Source organism: Oratosquilla oratoria, chromosome 25 (genome assembly GCF_046742065.1).
Source record: "Oratosquilla oratoria isolate Oo_2021 chromosome 25, ASM4674206v1, whole genome shotgun sequence".
NCBI lineage: Eukaryota > Metazoa > Arthropoda > Malacostraca > Stomatopoda > Squillidae > Oratosquilla > Oratosquilla oratoria.
The window spans coordinates 25568378-25584109 of record NC_134801.1 but is presented as its reverse complement, the minus strand read 5'-3'; the positions used below and the strand labels follow the sequence as shown (position 1 = coordinate 25584109).

At 41.0% G+C, this 15732-nt stretch overlaps 1 protein-coding gene across 1 annotated transcript; it reads left to right on the top strand.

Moving 5' to 3' along the window:
- Positions 1 to 998: 998 nt before the first annotated feature.
- Positions 999 to 14507, top strand: LOC143039050 (WD repeat-containing protein 3-like). The gene is made up of 5 exons (XM_076208900.1): positions 999 to 1017; positions 5341 to 5526; positions 5650 to 5809; positions 14083 to 14177; positions 14445 to 14507. Exons 2-5 carry the CDS (start codon positions 5359 to 5361, stop codon positions 14505 to 14507), a joined length of 486 nt encoding a protein of 161 aa, XP_076065015.1. The 5' UTR covers positions 999 to 1017; positions 5341 to 5358.
- The last annotated feature ends 1225 nt before the right edge of the window (positions 14508 to 15732 follow it).

Below are 15732 nucleotides of genomic sequence, written 5' to 3'. Positions count from 1 at the left end.
GCTGTGCCTTTCTAGACCTACAAAAAGCATTTGATAAAGTACCACACAAAAACCTAACGAAAAATAGAATCCATAGGTGGCATCAAAGGAAAATTATTGGAATTGATGGAAGACTTCCTGACTGGGAGAAAAATGAGGGTAGTAATTAGAGACAAATACTCAAATTGGGAAGAAATGATAAGTGGTGCCTGCAAGGTGTATTGGCTCCAATCATGTTTGTCATATATATAAATGACATGGATGAAGGACTGGAGTGTTGTATGAATTTCTTCGCAGATGATGCAAAAATAATTAAGAACTAGAAAACGTGCAAAGAAGGGCAACAGAAATGGTACCGTGTTGCAAAGTACCTTACGAGGAGAGGCTAAATAAAATTGATCTGCCTACCCTGGCATATAGGATATCCAGAGGAGACCAAATTGAGACTTTTAAGATTATAACCAACAAGTATGACGAGGGATGTATCGAGGGTCTCTTCAGAATGAGAGAAGAAAGTGCGACGAGAGGTCATGAAAAGAAAATTTTCAAGACAAGGGGTAGATTAAACCGTCACAAGTACTCTTTCTCGAACCGAGTGATTAGTGTCTGGAATAGTCTGCCAGATAGGGTAGTTTGAAGCCAGACTTGACAAATATTGGAAGGGTCAGGAACAAAAATTTAATTATAGGGCAAAAATCAATACAGCACGCTACCGCCAGCCACAAAATGTACTGGCTACCATACCGGAGCCATAGGCCCTTGGGCCTCTTCCGTGAGTAGTTTTACTAACATAATATAGTAATAAGGTTATAGCAAAAAGAAAATAACAATAATAAAATTATATAATACGGTACTGTTCTATTTAATTTTTCCTAGAAATGTTGATACAGTCCTTACATGTATGATGAAATGAATAAATAAACATTTACTTATACTATAACGCATCCTAAGATACGATCATCGCATTTCGAATTAATATGAAGGTTTGTTTTCGACACGCAATCGGACAAGCTGATGTAAACAAACTATCGTCAACACGTGTGTAACCCAGTGCTAGTATGACAGTGTCGCATGTTGTAAATGTAGTAAGTAAAAGGGTTAGGGATTATAATATGAAACATGTATGACCAAGTTTTATCTTAATATAAGGTCACATGAATGCAAATGGTTGAGTATGCAGTGATAAGGACATCTAGATCATTACGCTGGAAAAGAAATGTTAGATACGAACTCAAAATTTTTAAAATTGGTTTAAGTTTTAACCCATAAATTGTTGTATATGAAAGGGAATTTCATTAGAAACAAAATACTTTTTAAATTCTTTAAATAGCTTGAAAACTAAAGTAGATACGATTTTTTTCCATACCGAAGTGTGGGAATCAACTTAAGGGTGGTAATTTCAAATTTGATCATTCTTAAAATCCAAACCGCTGGCCCAGTTGACATAATAATAATTATAGATCCCATGATTAAACAAAATAACTCCTTTGAAAGTAAAAATGGACAATTTATAGTGTCACCCAACCAACGATTTCCTGATGTGGCTTATTTGTTTCTGGTGAGATATGACTTTTTATGTTGTGTATTGATTGATGGTGTACACCATTTCTGTTGCAAATGCGTAGTTTTCAAGTAATTGATATATAAAGATATGCCTACCTGACCTCCTGAAAATGAAATGTCTACATCTCCTCCCCAACGATCTTGGGGGACCTTTGGGAAATAGGGGTTTTTGGGTGGGGGGATTATAATTATTACATTGAGTAACATGCATTGCAAAACAGGTCAGAAATAAAGAAAATCACATAATAAACATATGAAAATATATAAATTGTACTTTTCATGGCGGTAGTGAGCGTTGTTATTGTAAAGCAGCGTTGCTGCCACATTAACATTTATGATATTTCCGCTACATTTGAGCGTTGCTGTTATTGTTAAGCAGCGTTGCCACATTTATGATTTCTCCGCTGGGTGAAACTCTAAATTGACCTAATGGATTCCATTTATTTTATTAGCTATCATAATAGTTAAACACACATTTCTACTAATAGTTATACAGTCGAACCTCGAAAGCCCGGACTAATTGGGGGGAAGGGTGGTCTGGTCATGCCAAAAGTCTGGTCATCGAAAATATCGCCCTAACACCTGTAGATTTTCGTAGCGGTATATGTATAGGTAATGTATGATATGGCATAGAAACACATAAGAATAATACTCTTAACACTGTAATAATAACAATACTGTAATAATAATACTATAATACTAATAATTCTGTAATAATAACTGTAATACAGGTATGTAAATATACTGTATATACACTCAGTGTACTGTACTGTATTTTTTATTACGTACACTGTAAATATCGGAAGGTATGCACGCGGGACAGTGGTGGAGACCAGGGTTGCCGCGTTTTCTACACTGCCGTGTAGAATGGGAGTGTTGCCATACAGGGCATACATTTTTCTCGAGCATGTGCAGACTTTCATAGCAAGATATACTTGTCAAACTTTGACAAAATGTTGGTTCTAGTTTTTTATTCTTGAATGTATATAAGGCCCGCATGCCCAAACATATTCAGTAAAATATAAAAATGATTTTTTATATTATTATCGCTAAAAGAAAGCTGAAACTTTAGCGTAGAATTTTTTTCTACACCGTAAAAACGTATCTTTTGGGATATAATATTTTATAACTAACAATTACCAATAAGTCATATTTTGATGTACCATTTATTATTTGATAACTAGTTCTATAATTTTCAAACAAAAGTTTGAGTTTTTGAATGTTTTTAAGAGCCCGCTGGTATGTAGAAATTTTTTTCTCATGTCCTTGTGGAGTTGCCACATGCTGCTATTTCACTATGTTTTGGTACAAAATTCTACGAAACGGCAGCCCTGGTGGCGGCTTGACTGGTCCGGGTTTGAGTACACGTGTACGGCCGTTGCTGCCACCTACCGGACAAATAGGGAACTTTGCTTGAAGAGTCCGCCCTTTGTTCATTTCGACCGGTCATACGAGGGTCCGGGCTTTCGAGGTATGACTGTACTTTAAAGAGAGCTCAAGTTACGAGGTGGGGATTGGAGGGGTCTAGGGGGGCAAAGCCACCAGCTAGGTTAGCATTGGTTAGGTTAGGTTTGGTTAGGTTAGCATTGGTCAGTTTAGGTTAGGTTTGGTTAGGTTAGCTTTGGTTAGATTTGGTTACATTATGTTAGGTTGAGGTTAGGTTAGATGTACACAAAATCGCAACTCTTGGTCATCTCGAAGCTTCATGAATTTATTCCCGATTTTAGGGTTAGCAATTTGCACGGGCGGAATGCGCTTCGCTAAATGTAGTGGATAGAGTGAAAATTTTTGTGAATTGTTGCTAACGCTGCTCAACAACAATATGGTACCTGCGAGCCCCTGCCACTGCCACCATCAAAAGTGTAGTTTATGTATTTCCATATATTTTTTAAGTGTTCTTGTTGATTTTACACCTGTTTTGCAACGCGCATTACTCGATTTCATGCTCCCCACCCAAAACCCCGATTTCCCACAGGTCCCCCAAGATCATTGGGGAGGAAAGGTAGGCATAACTTTATATATTAATTTCTTGAAAACTACGCATTTGCAGCGGAAATGATGTACACCATCAATCAATACACCACATATCTCACCAGAAACACATAAGCCACGTATAAAAATCATTGGTTAGGTGAAACTATAAATTGACTGTAAAAATACTTTATTCATTTTTCTATTTCAGTAAATTGGTGTAAAAAATAATTCACCAATTTTAATGTAAATTGAAATTAGGTCTTAGGATAGATTATGATAGTTGCAGTACTGGCAGGTTAGTGTATTGAGAAGCAATATAAAGGTAAGGGCTAAGGCACCTATATATGCACTTTTTAATGTGATAGTAGAGTTTTTTGGCTTGCTTTTTTCCGGAAATAAGCAACTTCAAGATCATTGTTAATGACATGGCTCTATTTGCTGCTGAAAAATGAATTTGGATTGTCAGGTTTTGCCGCTAGGAAACTTAGATATTTTTCAGATGGCTTCAATCATGAAGAGGTGCAAGAAACAGTCAAGGGCCCTATCACTTGGGCAGAAGATTCTGTTGGTTTTCTGGAGCAGCTGCTGAAGTCATTGAATCCAGAACAGTTAACCAATCAAGTTGTTTGTGAATTTGTTACACTATTGAGTCACCATCGTGGATGAAAGCAGAAACAGAAGGAACCACATTTTTAATGGAAAAACATCTGAGATTGTCATAGCATCATATATCAGGATGATTTGACTTGCATTTCTGAAATATGACCAAGAAATGATTTTCATACAGTCAGTAAGGAAAGGCGGAAGAGAATAAAAAATGGGAAGGCAATAAAATACCAATATGCTTTCAATGATTTTATGGACCAAATACATGGACATGGAATACTCACCATATTATCAATAGTTATTTCACATACTTGCTAGCATAGCCATAGCCGGCTATGTAGTAGGCATAGCATAGCCTGTCCAACATCTTAAAATTCATACCATAACAACATATTATTTGTGAACAACACCCTCTGTGACTACTACTTTTATTATCTCCAACATGTCATGTGTAAACAAACAAGACTAAGTATCAAAGAATATTAATATGTTGAGTAGGCATGCTCTGTGCATCAAGGCACAGCCATATTATTACCAACAATCTTAAAGTTGCTCATTTCCAGGAAAAAATAGGCTTAAAAACACGAATATTACATTAAAATATTCATATATAGGTGCCTTACCTTTAGATTTCCACTCAGAGAACTAATTTGCCATGGCTAATAACCAAATTTGTGTTTAAATCGGTGAAAAAAAAATTTGTTTTTGAAGAACTGGGCATACACTTGTAGAATACCAAGACAATTTGAAAATCCTGCACATGCGCTGAATGCTACCAGCATTCAAACTGAGGCATACCCATTTGAATGGGTCACAAAAAATGGCAGTGTAAACATTACATCCGTGATGGTGGCGCTGCCTGTGGATTCGTGCGTACCTAGAAATGTTAATTAATGATCAAGATGTTTCCAAACTATAACTTCCGCATTGTTTGTTCAGTTTAGTGAAGGAATCATCCGAATGCTGGAGATCCTGTTTACAAATGTGATTTTTTCAGTCCCTCGTGTGTCAAAAAGAGATGATCTCCACTTTAAGTTTAGTCAAGTTTAGAAAAAAAAAGTCAGGAAATTAAGATCTGTTGTCCAGAACACTTAAGCCTTTGATTTTATTCTGGCAGATTCTGTGACTTCACCTCTTCAGTGCAATATTGCCCCCAAGACAAGAAGTACTGGTTATTGCTAACAAAATATTAATTTCTTATAATGTCTTCTTTTTCAGGGGTGAACATCAGGAAAGATGGGGTTGACAACACAGTATTTGCGATATGTTCCTGGTTCAATGTTTGGTGTTATTTGTTCTGGGAGCAGTATTTGTTTTGTTACAAGGTTTTGCCAGAAAGGAAAATATGTGGCTGTTCCAGCATGTGAGAAGGTCTTTATATGGGACATGCACAAAAGAGCAAAGGTATTCATTTTTCTTGATATATGTGATCATTTGGAAAGGAATTTCCTTGCTTAAAGTTTATGATTATAGAATTTTCTTGGTGTAAAAGACGTGTTGGCATTTCTTTTTTTATATTGTTTGAAGGTTCTCACATTGGATGCTGAAGGTCAGGGTGAAGCTTTAGTGCTAGCAGCACGCCCTCCAGCACCAGGAACTTTGGACAACACACACCTTGCAGTTGGTTACTTAAGTGGCAGTATCACAGTATTTGACTTACATGTTGGTCAACCACTCACTTTTGCAGGTTTGTGCATAACATTTACTGTACATTGCATGCCAAAAGGCCAAAAATTAAACTATTAGCACTTTTCATGTAAAATTATAGAACAGCTACATGCTTATGGTGTTGTAATCAGTATTCAGTCTACCCCCAGTTGTTCATTGGTTTTCCTTTTCTTTTGACAACTTGTAGTTTTGGAAGACTGCTGGCTAAGTTTTATAGATTTAATGCATGCATACATATACCAAAGGCTTTTTTCCCCTTACACGGGGGGTAGCCAAAAAGAAAAAGGCATAGAATACAGATTTAATACATCAAAATAAGTTCTAATATGAATGCAGGCTTCAGGCTTTGGAAAGGAGAATGTGCCTTGCCTTTGAGATCCTGTTTAAAGAGAATTCACAAGCTAATGGGTTAATGTTTGAAGAATTGTCAAACCAGTCCATTGTCCTAGTTTTCTCTTGCAGGAGAGTTATAGCCTTCTGGAAATTGGCCATGTGCACTGGTTTAGCATAAATATCACTCTATGAATAAATTTTGTGTAACTGTCTGGAAAGAATGAACTTTGGACACTGTAGTAGTAGGTGCTCTGTCCTTAATTTGATGGTTGCATCTGTCTGTTACCAGAATGGTTCTTTGTTGGTACTGTTGTAATCCAGAGTGATGACCTGAATGTAGGTGCGCCAGTGCTATTTTTGTTTGTCTTGGAAGTGACTTCTCTGCTGAGTTGAATGATAATGTAGAATATGGCAGTCTATTATGGAGTGAAGGGTGGTTAACCTCTTCAATACAAGTCAAATTCTTGTGTGCAGGATCAGATGCCTGATGTATGATGATTTGATGATGTATCACATTACTAGTGTTATTCCCTGTGGTGGGGGAAAAGAATACTGCCACCAAGTGTTTCCACTTGGATCGTAAGAGGCGAGAAGAAAGGGACGGGGATTGGGACTAGGCATCCTTCTCCTTGTAGCCCCACAGGGGACATTCCTAAACGAAAAAGTAAAGGCATAAGAGGGTCTGGGAGTTTTCAGACCAGCACCCTGAGGTTTGGGTCTTTTAATGTGTGTGGATGTGGTACAGATGAGAGTAAAAGGGAAGAGATAGGTAGTATGTATGTGAGAAGAAAGATGGATGTGTTGGCTTTGAGTGAAACTAAGTTGAAAGGGAAGGGTGAGTGTAAATTTGGGAGTGTAAATGGGAGGTTATCAGGAGTGAAGAGAGGGCGAGGGAGGGAAGGGGTGGCTATTCTAGTAAGTGAAGAGATAGGTAAACGTGTAGTGGAGTGGAAGGAGGTGAAACTGGTAAAGGAGATGTGGGTATTTGTAAGTGCATATGGGCCTGGTAGTGAGAAGAGTGTAGAAGAAAGGGAGGCTTTTTGGATAGATTTAACCTCTTCACTCCGGGGCACATTGCACGTCTGGCAGCATTAGCTGCCCGACGTGCAATGTTGCATCATAATAATCACATTATAAAAAATAAAGTCAGTGCTCAATTGTTCGTTCTCTTTCACCCGTGAATTTTGATAACCATAGAAAATATGATGAAGCCAGTTTAGAGAGAATGGAGGTTACGTAGGTACGACTACAATAAATATAATCAAGACGCCGACGTCGGCATCATCGTGTACCCACTTGCTCCTCATGACGCCTACGTAGGTGTCACCGTATGGAAGTGGTTAAATGAGTGCATAGAGGATTTAGGGAGAAATATCAATGTAATAGTACTGGGAGACCTTAATGCTAGGGTAGGAAATGGTCCAATTGATGGAATGGTTGGGAAATGTGGAGTTCCAGTAAAGAATCGCAGTGGAGAGTTGATGGTGGAAATGTGTCTAGAGAGTTGATGATAGCAAATACAGTGTTTCGGAAGAAAGTCAAGCATAAGTACACATGGGAGAGGGTGGTGGATGGAAGGGTGATAGATAGAGCATTAATGGATTATGTAGTGGTAAATAGGACTATGATAGGAAGAGTTAAGGATGTACATGTGCTAAGGGGAGAGGGTGGGGGAATATCAGATAATTTTTTGGTGGAAGGTAAGTTGAGAGTGGAGGATATATGGAGAAAGAGGAAAGGGACAAAAGTTAGGGAGGTGCTTAGAGTGAACTCTTTAAATGAAAAGGAGAAGGAGTACAAGAAGAAGCTGAAGGAGTGGGAGGGAGTGAATGATAGAGTAGAGCTAGGTGTGGAGGAGGAATGGGGATGGTTCAAGGAGGGAGTCACAAAGTGTGTAAGGATGGTCTGTGGAACAAGAAGGACAGGAGGAAATAGAAGGAAGGGTAGTGAATGGTGGGATGAGGAAACAAAGAAGGTTGTAGAAGAGAAGAAGCTAGCTTTCACAGATTGGTTACAAAATAGGACGAGGGAGTCATATGAGAGGTACAAAGAAAAGAAAAGAGAAGTAAAGCAAAAGGTAGAGGAGGCAAAGAGGAGAGCAGATGTGAAGTGGGGTAAGAGTATGACAGAAAATTTTGAAAGTAATAAAAAGATGTTTTGGAAAGAAATTAAGAGAGGAAGAGGAGGCGAATCAAGTAGAGAAGAAAAGGTAAAAGGTGCAGATGGAGAGATGATAATGGAAGCGAAGGCAGTAAGGGGAAGATGGGCAGAATATTTTAGGGAGTTGCTAAATGTGAAGGAGGATAGGGAGGGAAAGATAGTTGCAGTGGGAAATGCTAGGAAAACGAGAGTGATGAGTGAGGAAAATGGAGGAGAAATAAGGAAGGATGAAGTGAAGGCAGTTGTTAAGATGATGAAAGCAGGTAAGGCACCTGGTCTGGATGGATGCCATGCAGAATGTTTAAAAAAAGGAGGTACAGTGATGGTGGACTGGATGGTGAGGTTATTTAATGTTTGCTGGAGAGAGGGTAGAGTGCCGGAGGACTGGAGGAGTGCCTGTATAGTTCCACTTTACAAGGGAAAAGGGGACAAGTGTGAATGTAGTAGTTTCAGAGGGATTAGCTTGTTAACCCCTTCCATACGGTGCCGCACACGTAGGCGTCATGGGGAGCGAGTGTATTCGCGAGGCTGCCATATCGGCGTCTTGATTATATTTATTGTAGTCGCCCCTCCATAATGACATTCTTTCTAATTCTTTTGTAATCGCATTTTCTATGGTTATCAAAATTCACGGGTGAAGAGAGAACGATCGATATAAGCGGTGACTATATTTTATGATGCGAGTATTATTACGACACGTCGTACGGCTGGCATTGGCTGCTGCCACCGAGATCTAAGTCCATGACGCCTACGTGTGCGGCACCGTATGGAAGGGGTTAAGTGTAGTTGGGAAGGCTTATGGGAGGATCTTGATTGAGAGGATTAGGAGAGGAACAGAGGGAGTAATTGGTGAGGAACAGTGTGGATTTAGGACAGGTAGAGGTTGTGTAGATCAGATCATTGTGGTAAGACAGATATATGAGAAAGCTTTTATGGATCTGGAAAAGGCTTACGATAGGGTAGACAGAAAGGCACTGTGGGAGGTTATGCAGATATATGGGATAGGAAGAAAGCTTCTAGGAGCTGTCAAGAGTTTCTATGAGAGTAGTAGAGCTTGTGTCAGGATTAGAAATGGAGAGAGTGAGTGGTTCGAGGTAAAGGTGGGACTTCATCAAGGATGCGTTATGTCGCCCTGGCTGTTCAACTTATACATGGATGGGGTAGTGCGAGAGGTAAATGAAAGGGTAGTGGGTCAGGGATTGGAGATGGTTAAAGAAAATGGAGAAAAATGGGAGGTGAGCCAGCTGTTGTTTGTGGACGACACTGTGCTTGTGGCAGGATCGGAGGAGGGATTGAGGAAGTTGGTGACAGAGTTTGGGAGAGTATGTGATAGAAGAAAGCTAAAGATGAATGTGGGTAAAAGGAAGGTGATGAGATGTACAAGGGGTGAAAGTGGCAGTAGACTGGAAGTGAGGATTAAGGGAGAGCAACTGGAGGAAGTGGATAGTTTTAGATACTTGGGTGCAAATGTGGCAGGAAAAGGTGGAGGTAGAATGTAGATTGAGAGAAGCGAGTAAATGCCTTGGTGGATTAAAGAGTGTAATGAGGAATAGACATTTGGGAATGGATGCTGTATGAAGGAGTGATTGTGCCAACACCACGGTATGGGGCAGAAACATGGAATATAAGAGAGGAAGAGAGAAGGAGTTTGAATGTGTGAGAAGGGTCTGAGAAGTATGATAGTGGTTACTAGGCTAGATAGTGAGAAATGAAGAAGTGAGGAGGAGAATGGAGGTGGAAAGGGAGTCGGGAGATAGGGTTGATGAAAGAGTTAGGATGGTTTGGACACATGTAAAGTGAGTGAAGAAAGACTAGTAAATGAGGTATGGAAGGCAGATGTGTAGGGAGTGAACATGAGGGGACGTACTAGGATGAGGTGGATGGATGGGGAGAAAGGGGGCTTTGGGGAAGAGGGGAATGTCTGTTGAGGAAGGACGGGAGAGGACAGAAGACGGGTGAATGGAGAATGGTTGTATACGGATGATGTTGTGATGCATGAGGTGGAATGGGCGGGGGGATGGGGGGTGAGGTAGTATGTGTGAGCAAAATTTGACGCAGCCCGAAGGGATTTCTCCCCGTCTTCTCCTTTTATGCAATGGGAGGATGGAGAGGGGGGTGGGGTCGACGATTTAATGAAGCGGCCTTGCTGTGGATGTGCCGTGTCTTGCGACACTGCTTCTGACCCAGGGCAGTGGACAAGGTGCAGGGATGACCCGTCATCCGGGACGTGCTAAGATAAGAGGGAGGGTGGAGGGGTGTGGAGTGTATTCAGGGATGGAATGGGTGAGAATGATTTTATGCCTCTTTCTTTTTGGCTACCTCCCTTGTAAGGGGGAAAAAGCCTTGGTATATGTATGTACATACATACATACATATACCAAAGGCTTTTTCCCAAAAGACAAAGGCATAGAAACCACTCCCACCCATTCCTTCCTCTACATACTCCACTCTCCCTTACCCTCTTCCTGCCCTCTTATCGCCCTCTTGTCTTGGCACCTCCTGGATGACAGGTCATCCCTGCATCTTGTCCACTACCCTGGGTCAGAAGCAGTGTCACAAGACACAGCATATCCACAGCAAGGCTGCTTCATTTATTTGGTGACCCCCACTTTCCATCCCCTCATGCAGAAAAAGGGAAGAGGGCAAGAAATCCCTTCGGGCTGTGTCAATTTATTTCTCATACATACTCCCTCACCCCCCATCCCCTACCCCCTCATGCATCACAGCATCATCCATACACAACCCTTCTCCATTCCCCTATCTTCTGTCCTCTCCCATCCTTCCTCAACAGACATTCCCCTCTTTCCCAATGCCCCTTTTACCCCATCCCTCCATCTCATCCTGGGACGTCCCCTCATATTCACTCCCTCTACCTCTGCCTTCCACACCTCTTTTACTAATCTTTCTTCACTCATTCTTTCCATGTGTCCAGACCATCCTAATACTCTTTCATCAACCCTATCTCCTAGTTTTATCAAATAAAAAGTCACTGCTAATTTACTCATTCTCTTTCATTCTGCGTAATAACAGAAAACACGATCAAGTCAGTTCATAGAATTCAGGGGTCACTCAGCTACAACTACAAAATAAATATAATCAAGATGCTAATGCTGGTATCCTCCTATGTCCACTAGCATCTCATGATGCCTGCAAAGGCATCATTGTAAGAAAGAATTTAAAGAAAATGGAGAAAAGTGGGAGGTAAGCCAGTTGTTGTTTGCTAACACTGCACTTGTGGCAGGATCAGAGGGGAAATTGAGGAAGTTGGTGACAGAGTTTGGGAGGGTGTGCGAATGGAGAACGTTGAAGGTGAATGTGGGTGGAAGTAAGGTGGAGAGAAGTATAAGGGGAGAGGGTGGCAGTAATTTGGAAGTGAGTCTTAGAGGAGATAGGCTGGAGGAAGTGGTTAGCTTTGGGTACTTGGGGTCACATGTGGCAGGAAAGGGAGAAGAAGAGGTGGAGGCAGATTGTAGAATGAGAGAAGCAAGTAATTGCCTTGGGAGAGAAATAGACATTTGGGAATAGATGCTAAGAGGATATTGGACGAAGGGGTGATTGTGTTGATATCACTGTATGGGACAGAGACATGAAACATAAAAGAGGAAGATTTTAAATGTGTTTGAGATGAAATGTCTGAGAACTATGGTAGGGGTTACAAGGTTGGATAGAGTGAGAAATGAGGAGGTGAGGAGGAGAAGAAGGGTGGAAAAGGAGATGGGAGATAGGGTTGATGAAAGAGTATAATGGTTTGGACACATGGAAGAAAATGAATAAAGAAAGATTAGTAAAAGAAGTGTGGAAGGCAGTGTGAACATGAGGGGACAACTGAGGATGAGATGGATGGATAGGGGTAAAAGGGGCATTCAGCAAGAGGGGATGTCTGTTGAGGAAGGAAGGGAGAAGGCAGAAGATAGGGGTGAGTGGAGAATGGCTGTGTATGGATGATGCTGTGTGTTGTACGGAAGGGAGTGGGTGGGGTATTGGGGGGGGTTAGGGAGTGGTTATGTGTGAATGATATTTTGATGCAGCCTGAAGAGATTTCTTCCCTTCTCTTTTTCTGCATGAGGGGACAGAGAGGGGTGGTCACCAATTCAATTAAACTTCCTTGCTGTGGATGTGCTGCGTCCTGTTGCTTTTGTTCTGACCCAGGGTAATGGTTGAGGTGGAAGGATGACCCATCATCCAGGAGGAGCCAAGATCAGAGTGAGGGATGGTGAGTGGTGGGGGTGGAATTATGCCTTTTGACTATGGCTACCTCCCTTGAAAGGGGGAAAAAGCCCTTGGCATGTATTATGGTGTTTGTTTTACTATCTAAGCCTACCTCTCATCTTCACTTTTCTTGCTACCAGGACTATATGCACTGTCAAAAGCCCAAATCTTCCATCCCAGTTTCACCTTCACCCACATGAACCTTGAAGATGCTTCCCTTCACTCCACCACATACTTTCCTCTCTCATCACTTATCAGCAAAGCTACTCCTTCCCTCCCTTGACCCACCACACAATCAAACTCAAACTGGCCCCTACCCTTCAGCTTAGTTTCACTAAACACCAACACATCCATTTCCCTTTCCACAAACTGCCAATCCCTTTCCTTTAACAACATGCTCTATTATTTATTTTTTTATAATTTGGCTTCAGCATTGTGGCTGAAATGAGATAAAATCTGTCATATTTGGCAAAAATCTGCACAGCAAAATGGCAGTTGTTATTCCTTCAGCTAATGGGCTGCAAGTTGGATTCTGGTGTGAGTTGCAAGAACTGTCTTAGTGTGTCACATGCTCCTGAGGCAAATATTGGCTGGCTATAAGCTTTTGTGCATGGCTTAGATGGCTCACACCTCTCAGCTGTTGGTGTCAGCCTCTCCTCTCCAACTATATGCCAGGCTTGGTGCTCTGTAATAGTTGAAAATTATTGCCTTTTTGGTTGTGCCCCTTCTGTTGCATTATTTGTCATTTTTAATATTTCATTAAGGCTTTGGCTGCTATGTGACGATTAATAGTGAGAGTAGTCTCATCTGTACCACAACAGTGCACATTAATGACCCAGTCATTGGGGCTCTTGATTGGAGTCCTTGTACCAGACTCTCTTATGCTTTGGCTTTTCATAAGATGAGCAGACAGAGAGCAGGATTCCTAGTCCCATCACTCCATCCCACTTAGTCACTTGTTATAACAAGCATGGAAAACTTGATGGTAACTATTTCCACCACCTCAGGAGGTACTTGTGGTGGTGGTGGAGGATTTGGCAGTTATTCTTAGGATCTCTTGTGTGTGGCTGGGATTGTATTTGATTTTATCCACTGGTCAATTCAAGCATAGGAACTGGTCTGTGGTAAAGGCCCCTGAATTTTTCTCCATATCTTGTGTGCATTGTTGCCAATTTGCTTTTCTATACTTCATGAATAGTCTCATGTATTTAGTTCATATTTTTACCACTAGTTCACTGCATACAGAAACCAAAATTCTCCTCATAGAACACTGCACGTAAATGACAGGAACACAAATCTATGCCAGAACCCTTAATGCCACACAGCCGTCACACAACATTTCTCAAGCACCACTAACAGAAGAAAAAAAAACAGCTGCATACTACTCGAACATTTATAAGAACCTACCATTTGTATCACACAAAACATCCACACAAAACACATATACACACTCAAATTACTAAACAAGTCCTTCAGGAGAGAGCACCAAAATCAGTGCTCCACCAATGTCCTTAGATATAGCCCCACAAAAACAACCCTCCCACATCTTATTTTTAATAATTCATTTATTAATCTATTTATTTAATTTAGGTCACAAAAGTCCAGTTACTGCAGTAGCATGGGATCATCAAGGAATGAGAGTTGCATCAGGCAGTTCAGATGGAGAAATTGTTCTTTGGGATGTTGTAAGTATTGTTTTGTGTTCTTTCTTCAAGTAGTTCAGTATTTTTTATTTTTTATTTTTTTATTATTATTTTTTTTTTTACCAATTTTGGATAGATCTCAGTGTTCTCAATTACACTGTTTTAGTATCTGTATATGCAATGGAATTGAGAAGGAATATAAAATTACATCACATCACATGACTCACATGTCAGAAGAGCTAGCCTTATACAAAGGCACCATTATATATAGTTTTCTTTTACTTTATTAAGGCACTTTACATTGCACAGTTAGCAATGGCACAGAATACAGGGCACAAGCAGACTCAACCAGCGGGCATGTCCGAATCCTGACACTCACACAAACACATTCTCCCAAGCTCAGCTCTCTCTCTCCTACCAAAACGCATATCAGCCGACACAGCACCCATACATACATATACCAAAGGCTTTTCCACCCTTACAGGGGAGGTAGCCAAAAAACAAAGGCATAAAAATCACTCCCACCTATTATATCCCGACATAATCTACTCCCATCCACCCCCTTCCCTCCCTCTTATCTTGCCTCCTCCTGGATGACAGGTCATCTCTGCATCTCACCCAATGCCCTGGGTCAGAAGTAGTGTTGCAAGACAAAGCACATCCACAGCAAGACTGCTTCATTAAATCAGTGAGCCCCTTCTCCATCCCCTCCTGCAGAAATGGAGAAGATGGAGAAACCCCTTCAGGCTGCGTCACTTTATTTTTCACACATACTCCCTCAGCCCCATCCCCTACCCACTCCCTCTCATGCATCACAGCATCATCCATACACAACCATTCTCCCCTATCTTCTGTCCTCCCATCTTCCCTCAACAGACATTCCCCTCTTTCCCAATACCCATTTTACCCCATCCCTCCATCTCATCCTTGGTCACCCCCTCATGTTTGCTTCTTTCACCTCTCTGTTACTAATCTTTCTTCATTCATTCTTCCCAGGTGTCCAAACCATCCCAATACTCTTTCATCAACCCTATCTCCCAACTCCCTTTCTACCCCCGTTCTCATCCTCACCTTGTTTCTCACTCTATCCAGCCTAGTAACCCCCATCATACTTCTCAGGCACCTCATCTCAAACAGATTCAAACTCCTCTCTTATGTTCCATGTTTCTGCCACATACAGTGCTGTCGGCACAATAACTCCTTCATGCAATCTCCTCTTAGCATCCATTCCCAGATGTCTATTTCTCATTACACTTTTTAACCCCTCAAGGCATTTACTCGCTTCTCTCAATCTACATTCTACCTCCACCTCTGTCACTAACTTCTTCAATCCCTCCTCTGATCCTGCTACAATGCAGTGTTGTCAGCAAACAACAACTGGCTTATTTTCCACTTTTCTTCATTTTCTTTAACCATCTGCAATCCCAAACCCATTACCCTTGCATTTACCTTTGCACCACCCCATCCACGTATTAATTAAACAGCCAAGGTGACAACACATCCCTGATGAAGTCCCACCTTTAATTCAAACCACTCTCTCTATTTCTGATTCTAACACAGGCTCTACTACTCGCATAAAACTCTTGACTGCTCTCAA

Bases quoted from the DNA above. Each gene is read 5' to 3' on its own strand.
- LOC143039050 (XM_076208900.1), top strand. From the start codon at position 5,359: ATGGGGTTGACAACACAGTATTTGCGATATGTTCCTGGTTCAATGTTT. The intron at 5,810-14,082 runs GTTTGTGCATAA...TATTTAATTTAG, and splicing joins TCAACCACTCACTTTTGCAG to GTCACAAAAGTCCAGTTACT. The intron at 14,178-14,444 runs GTAAGTATTGTT...TACATTGCACAG, and splicing joins AAATTGTTCTTTGGGATGTT to TTAGCAATGGCACAGAATAC.